Source organism: Arachis ipaensis, chromosome B05, assembly GCF_000816755.2.
Source record: "Arachis ipaensis cultivar K30076 chromosome B05, Araip1.1, whole genome shotgun sequence".
In the NCBI taxonomy this organism is placed as follows: Eukaryota; Viridiplantae; Streptophyta; class Magnoliopsida; order Fabales; family Fabaceae; genus Arachis; species Arachis ipaensis.
This window is the reverse complement of record NC_029789.2, coordinates 120,951,411-120,959,763: the sequence shown is the minus strand read 5'-3', so window position 1 is coordinate 120,959,763 and position 8,353 is coordinate 120,951,411. Positions and strand designations below refer to the sequence as shown.

Sequence of the window (8,353 nt, the reverse complement as noted above, 5' to 3'; positions counted from 1 at the left end):
AGTGGGTTTAGCCTGCCAGCCCGCGAAAAGGCGAGCTTTCAGCGGGGCACGGCGAGCTTCCTTGCTTGCCACCCCTACCCAAAAGGAATAAAATCCCACCCAACGCAGGTGGCCTCATCTACTCCTACTCGACCTCATAGAAATCGGGCGCGACGACGACATTTTAGTCTTATTTATTTGAATAAGTAACTAACTCCTAAGATATCTCCTATCCATCAAGAATGAATATCTAAACAACTTCTCTAGAAAAGAGGAACGGCCATCCACCATTCAAGATGGAATTACTCTAAAAGGTAGTTATCTTTTCTACTATAAATACACTGACATACTCAAGTATATTCAGAACCCAATCTACTAAAAATCTGCTTTAAACCCTTGCTAACTTAACCATCGGAATCTCTTGCAAGTACCACCTCCACCTCCTCACGAAAAACTCGGACGGCATCACTTTGGCATCAGCAAAGTCAAACACCATTTTAAAAGGAGCCTGTCATGTTTAGGTCCAAATTTATTCATTTCAAATAACCCTCGGAACAATAACTATGCACACCAATAATGGACAGCTATATATGCATGCAAGCTTATAGATATAGTCTATTAAAACAAATAATACTATATATTTTTGGTACATATTCTCTTACAAATCATTATTGGGAAACTTGTATACAAGATGATAAATTCGGTTATTATAATAAATAAAGTATACAGAGAATATTAAAATAATAATCTGAAATAAATTAATTAATATTATTTTTAGATTTTTAATATTAAAATAAATTTGGTAATTGGTTTATGGAATATTGGAATGTCTAAATAATATTATAATATTATTTAGACATTCCAATATTCCATAAACCAATTACCAAATTTATTTTAATATTAAAAATCTAAAAATAATATTATAATATTATTTAGACATTCCAATATTCCATAAACCAATTACCAAATTTATTTTAATATTAAAAATCTAAAAATAATATTATAATATTATTTAGACATTCCAATATTCCATAAACCAATTACCAAATTTATTTTAATATTAAAAATCTAAAAATAATATTATAATATTATTTAGACATTCCAATATTCCATAAACCAATTACCAAATTTATTTTAATATTAAAAATCTAAAAATAATATTATAATATTATTTAGACATTCCAATATTCCATAAACCAATTACCAAATTTATTTTAATATTAAAAATCTAAAAATAATATTATAATATTATTTAGACATTCCAATATTCCATAAACCAATTACCAAATTTATTTTAATATTAAAAATCTAAAAATAATATTATAATATTATTTAGACATTCCAATATTCCATAAACCAATTACCAAATTTATTTTAATATTAAAAATCTAAAAATAATATTATAATATTATTTAGACATTCCAATATTCCATAAACCAATTACCAAATTTATTTTAATATTAAAAATCTAAAAATAATATTATAATATTATTTAGACATTCCAATATTCCATAAACCAATTACCAAATTTATTTTAATATTAAAAATCTAAAAATAATATTATAATATTATTTAGACATTCCAATATTCCATAAACCAATTACCAAATTTATTTTAATATTAAAAATCTAAAAATAATATTATAATATTATTTAGACATTCCAATATTCCATAAACCAATTACCAAATTTATTTTAATATTAAAAATCTAAAAATAATATTATAATATTATTTAGACATTCCAATATTCCATAAACCAATTACCAAATTTATTTTAATATTAAAAATCTAAAAATAATATTATAATATTATTTAGACATTCCAATATTCCATAAACCAATTACCAAATTTATTTTAATATTAAAAATCTAAAAATAATATTATAATATTATTTAGACATTCCAATATTCCATAAACCAATTACCAAATTTATTTTAATATTAAAAATCTAAAAATAATATTATAATATTATTTAGACATTCCAATATTCCATAAACCAATTACCAAATTTATTTTAATATTAAAAATCTAAAAATAATATTATAATATTATTTAGACATTCCAATATTCCATAAACCAATTACCAAATTTATTTTAATATTAAAAATCTAAAAATAATATTATAATATTATTTAGACATTCCAATATTCCATAAACCAATTACCAAATTTATTTTAATATTAAAAATCTAAAAATAATATTATAATATTATTTAGACATTCCAATATTCCATAAACCAATTACCAAATTTATTTTAATATTAAAAATCTAAAAATAATATTATAATATTATTTAGACATTCCAATATTCCATAAACCAATTACCAAATTTATTTTAATATTAAAAATCTAAAAATAATATTATAATATTATTTAGACATTCCAATATTCCATAAACCAATTACCAAATTTATTTTAATATTAAAAATCTAAAAATAATATTATAATATTATTTAGACATTCCAATATTCCATAAACCAATTACCAAATTTATTTTAATATTAAAAATCTAAAAATAATATTATAATATTATTTAGACATTCCAATATTCCATAAACCAATTACCAAATTTATTTTAATATTAAAAATCTAAAAATAATATTATAATATTATTTAGACATTCCAATATTCCATAAACCAATTACCAAATTTATTTTAATATTAAAAATCTAAAAATAATATTATAATATTATTTAGACATTCCAATATTCCATAAACCAATTACCAAATTTATTTTAATATTAAAAATCTAAAAATAATATTATAATATTATTTAGACATTCCAATATTCCATAAACCAATTACCAAATTTATTTTAATATTAAAAATCTAAAAATAATATTATAATATTATTTAGACATTCCAATATTCCATAAACCAATTACCAAATTTATTTTAATATTAAAAATCTAAAAATAATATTATAATATTATTTAGACATTCCAATATTCCATAAACCAATTACCAAATTTATTTTAATATTAAAAATCTAAAAATAATATTATAATATTATTTTTAGATTTTTAATATTAAAATAAATTTGAAAATTAATTTGTGGGATGTGTAAGCCATTGATTTATTGATACAAAGGATGCGGAAGTGTATCAACGTGAGTAATTGGGAGGGCAAAACAACATTGGACGTAATTGAAGCTTTTCCAGAGATTCAAAGAACATCATTGGAGGCCGGAGCAAACCATGCACCATGGTTCATCAATTCCTGATTTTAAATCATAAGTTATCATTTGCAGCTTCTTTTTGCCTTCTAAATTTACATCTTTACTATAATTTAGAAAAAATTTAAATATATCCAAAATATTGGTGTTCCAATAATTTACGACTCTATACAATTCAGAATGTGAATCACGTGATAAATTATGTTTATATAAACATGATGAGCACAACACAATGGTTCAAGAACATGATTGAGAAAACTTTGGCAAATGAGAACATTTGTTTGTTTCACACTGCCACTGCTAAATGAGCAGTGAAACCTTGTTTAAAACAATAGCTACTTTTAGCAGATACAGCCACAACATATAATAAATAAGTAACATACAACGTTGGAAAATTAATATTTTATATATTTTATAATTAAAATCAACTGTTAAAATAACTAGAACACCAAAATATCAAGAACACTTAAAATTCTTCTTATAATTTAATATATTTATTTAATTATGACTGAATCTATAGGTGTGATTGTCAATTCGATTTTGATAATTATGGCGGACAGTGGATCTTAACATGCATTGGATAAACAACAATCAATTTTTTGACTGATTAGATAGGAGCATTTCTTCTCTATTTCTATCAATTTCCATTGCTAAAAAAATACAAAACAATGGAAAGTGATCTTACCCTAGGTAAGAAGGAACGAAGGTTTATAGTTTCAAAAATAGAAAAAATAAACTGCAACATACAACTTTGAGAATTTTCAACTCTTACAATTATTAGATCACTATACACACATCTGCAGGTCCAACCCTATTTTTTTTCCTAAGCGAAAAAGGTGTACTTTCATCTATCAAGTGTTATTTCTGCAAGATTCCTCAGAAAAAGGAAACTGATCCATTTCTTCATGGATCAAAAACAGGAAATTTCTAGTAGACAATTCCAAAAGCTTCAGCCAATCGCTGGATACGGATATCTGTCCTTCAACTTCCTTAGAATGGGTTAGAAATATAAAAGTTCAAAAAGAAGTATAATTTTCTGTAGAGAGTAACAGTAATGCATTTATTTCAACAGAGCCCTGGTCACAAGTTAGACACATTTCTTGTTGTACCAGGTACAACACCATTTTCGGCATTTTCTATCGCGTTGTCTGTCTCCCCATTTGGCCCTGTAATTTCAGAATGCACTGGGTGGACAAGTCCTTGTAATCTCAACAGGTAACTCTGGCTAGAAGGTTGCAGTTGCACATATCTGGTTGATGTTCCAACACTACTCTCAGAAGACTGCTGATATTCGGAACGAATATTGGACAGAGCACTAAGATCAAGATTTGGAAAAACCGAGCAACGACACTGAGGACATTTCACATTCAGCTGAAGCCATTCGTCGATGCATTCAACATGAAAATTGTGAGCACAAGGAAGACCACGAACCTGCGCATTAGGTAAGAAAACAATTTTCAATTGCTCTTAATGACATATACTGCATCAGAACTTCGTTGAAGTACAGAGCTGCAGTAATTTGTGAAGATAGACACAGCAGAGGAAAGAGTATACACATAAATCATTTAAGGTAATGTGATTGATGGAACATGTATTATTTTAGAACAATATTTTGTTATTATCGCTAAATAGAGTCCCATATATTCAGATGGGATGAAAAGTTTTATCAATCATTCAAGTAGTTAGTTAAAAGCATGCTTTTCAAGCACACAGCATAATGCCTGATCTATTATATACCTCATTGCCTTCACGGAACTCTTCTAAGCAGATGAGGCATTCACTGCAATCAGTTGGAACAGCCTTTAGGCTGAACCTTGGGAGTTCCTGAATTAAAGCTTTGACTGCTTCTCGCTACATTCAACTCGGACAAGAAAGTCAACTATTAGTAAACTATGGTAGAGAGATATAAACATATATAAGATATTTAAATAAGATGTTATATATGAAACTGCACATTTTTTTTATTTTTTAATTACTAAAATAAAAAAGGAAATTAAATCAGGAATATAAAAATACAATATATTTCACATATAACCATAATCAATATACCGTCCAAAACACAAGATACGATACAAATAGTTTCATGCGTCATGACAGAAGCCAAACAATATATTTCTAATTATCACATATGAAATACTTGCAAAAGAATAGAATAACCTGAGCTGGAGTTAGGTAAAGTCCAGGATGATATGCAGCAGCATCTTGGTTCATGCCCCTTGATTCTTGACCTGCAGCTTCAAATGCCCAATCAGGCACTCGGATCATTTCAACTAGAACCTAACAAAAGGAAAATAGCTATTTTTATCAACACTGTCAAACTACAGAGAACCAAATAGGTATTCATATTCAACTATTTTTTATCAAACGTCAAACCACTAACATCATTAACATATAATCTGTATGTGGTTTTGCCTCCAGTCTTTTGTACTCCTTTATTGGATCTTCTACCAATAGATATCAAAATCGATTTGGTAACTAAGTCGGTGATTCAACCGGTGGCCCGGTGGGTCAATGGTCAAACCGTTTAAATCAAAATTGATCAATTTAATATTTAAAAAATATTATTTAATATAATTTGTATAATGAGAATCATAATTTAATGTAAAAGAAAAAATGACATCAAAGCATCACAAACAAACTCATCATAATATAATTTGTACAAGGAGAATTGTAAGATTACAATTTATACATAGTAGCCCCAACGAGCCACCCCATCAATTATTACTGAAATCAACAAATATTAGTCGATAAATATGAATATAAGAGAATCTTTTATGGTCCAATTTTGTGAGCAAGGAGGGGAAGGCAGTAGGAAGAGGATTTCTTTCCACATCATTCCAGATGCCATTGAGAAATACCCCTATGAAGCCAAATATAACAGGATAATAATACCAAATAAGTATTGAATAACATAGTCCACATTAAAGATAGCACTTACCCCATATTCAGATATAGGAATACCCTGTTGGGCACGTAATAGATGTGCTTGTCTTCGTGTCAACCACTACCAAGCATTCAACATTCAAAAATGAGAACAGACACAAAGACCTAAGAAAAAATTAACAGTATTCTGTGTTGCAGAAACAAGAACAGCACAACATGCAGAGGAAAAAGGAACTTTGATAATAGAAAGTGGAAACAAGTCACAGAAAAATGGGTAAAAACAATGTAGTACTAACCTTCCCCATTGACATGCAAGCAATACAAATGAGTCCACAGTAGCTAAAAAGTAACCAGATGAGAAAGCCATATTTTTTACCATCTCCATTCAACTGCAGGTAATTAGTTGCGTCATGCATCATACACTTGTTTATAAAGTATCATTGAGGAATGAGGATTAAATGAAAGCAAGCACATACACAAGTCTTGGAACTGATGAACCACAGAGAACCAATTATAGTCCAAACCCAAAGAAATGGATAGAGAAGCAATGCAAGGATTGAAAGGACAACCACTCTTCCACAGAAACGAGCATATCTCTGCTGCCACCCAAAATCTCTAAAACAAAGATGGGTAAAATAAAAGAGCAAGTGAATTAGCACTGGGAATTAACATATCAAAACATTAGGGTACTACTGCATTTCAGTGATTGTAGTAACGTAAAATTTAGTGACATGGACCCAGAAAATTAATTGTCCACAATTTCAGATATGAGGATAACCTTTTCTGTAAAACCACAGGATAAAAGAAGTTAAGAACCACAATTTCAAGAAATTATCCTGCCTTCTTCTGCACAATAGTAACAGTATTAACCTAAGTCATACATCCAGGCAAAGAATTGCTGTTCTTGGTATAAAAATGAATATGATGCCCACAACTTTAATTTCAAAACTAATTGTAATCCATACTAGAAATAGTTAAATCAGTTCCATGTAGATTGATTCCACCAACATGATATTTATTGGTACCAATATTATTGTCTGTACATGATCCATAATTATAAAATGCAGGATTTCAGTCATTCCAAGATGACGACTACCTCAGACTGGAGTATAAATATCCAGCTTTAGTTGATGAAATGGATTGAGGAAATGACTTAACAAACATCAACTATGGAGTAACTAAGGTATATTTACACGAAATTAACTTTATGACTAAACTCCTCTTCTAAATTTATTTCTTCCCACTACTCTACCTTGTGTTTAATAATAGGGGTATAATTAAAAAAAAAAGAAACTAATTACTAATATCTAAATTGTCTGAATGGAAAATTAGTTGTGAAAAAACAAAATCTCCAGATAAGGCAAGTACTTCCAACTAGAGAAGTACACAGCAATTCATCCTACTTTAATTTCACCAAGGGATCAGCCAATGCAAATTCTCTTTATTCAAATTGGAAGGAGAATTCTGAAAAACAATAACATCAAAAGTTGAGAGTTTGGGAAGCCTTACAAACCCATTCCAGAAGCAAGTCCATTGTCAACAAACATCAAAAGCCGGAAAGTAAACACAGCAGTGTAATCAATCTGAACCATTCAAAGAAACCAAAAGAGCAAATAAACATAAATCAGTCAACAACTTCTCTTATCAGAGAAGTAAAATTCCAGCACTATTAATATAAGGAACCCACCATAATCCATAGATGCAAAGGGTAGCTACAAGATTGGTAGCGCTTCCAACTAATTGCCACAACAACTCTACAAGTCAAAAATGGTCAAAGAATACAAATACACTTGCACAGTAACAATTTGTTGCAGAAACATAAGATCTTTTATATTCTTTATTTTTTCCTTATAGCAATTTTTTTTTACTAAAAAATAATTCATCAGAATCTGATATGCATATCCATTGGACATTTGCACCTAATCAATCTGGTTTGACTGATAAAACTCTTCTAGCTCAATTTTCTCTAATTTTTTTTCCTCGTCAATTATGAATGTGGAACCAATCAATCAAAGAGAAATCACTGGAAATCAGCATAATGATTCGAGTTTTTGAAAGGATACACGCTGGTGGCGAGCATGGATAGGAAGAACCCATCGTACCTGCAAAGAAGAGAGTGAGTTGCATATGAAAATTGTTGGTTTAAGTAAGAGACAGGAGAATGAAGAAAGAAGGATTGAGACGAACCACTGGAAATTGACGCCCCTAACGGCCATTGCGAAGGGAGGGGAAAAGGGGGTTCAGGAAAACCCTAGATTGAAACGGTGTCGTGTTGAAGGATGGCGGTTATGGAAGAGTGGGAAATGCATGATGCATG

At 28.7% G+C, this 8,353-nt stretch overlaps 1 protein-coding gene and 1 long non-coding RNA gene across 2 annotated transcripts in view; one reads left to right on the top strand and one right to left on the bottom strand.

Annotated features, from left to right (window-relative positions):
• The window catches only part of LOC107643950, a 14,974-nt gene that overhangs the window by 6,407 nt on the left and 214 nt on the right, over positions 1-8,353 (top strand). The gene's annotated exons all lie outside the window — the stretch shown is intronic.
• Positions 3,877-8,353, bottom strand: part of LOC107643949 (E3 ubiquitin-protein ligase SIS3) — a gene marked incomplete in the record, with an annotated part of 4,566 nt that continues 89 nt past the window's right edge. Inside the window, 10 exon segments of the mRNA XM_016347709.2 lie at positions 3,877-4,584; positions 4,891-5,004; positions 5,311-5,430; positions 6,092-6,157; positions 6,333-6,425; positions 6,513-6,651; positions 7,546-7,619; positions 7,724-7,790; positions 8,100-8,138; positions 8,224-8,347. Of these exon segments, the coding sequence (XP_016203195.1) occupies positions 4,234-4,584; positions 4,891-5,004; positions 5,311-5,430; positions 6,092-6,157; positions 6,333-6,425; positions 6,513-6,651; positions 7,546-7,619; positions 7,724-7,790; positions 8,100-8,138; positions 8,224-8,252 (1,092 nt within the window).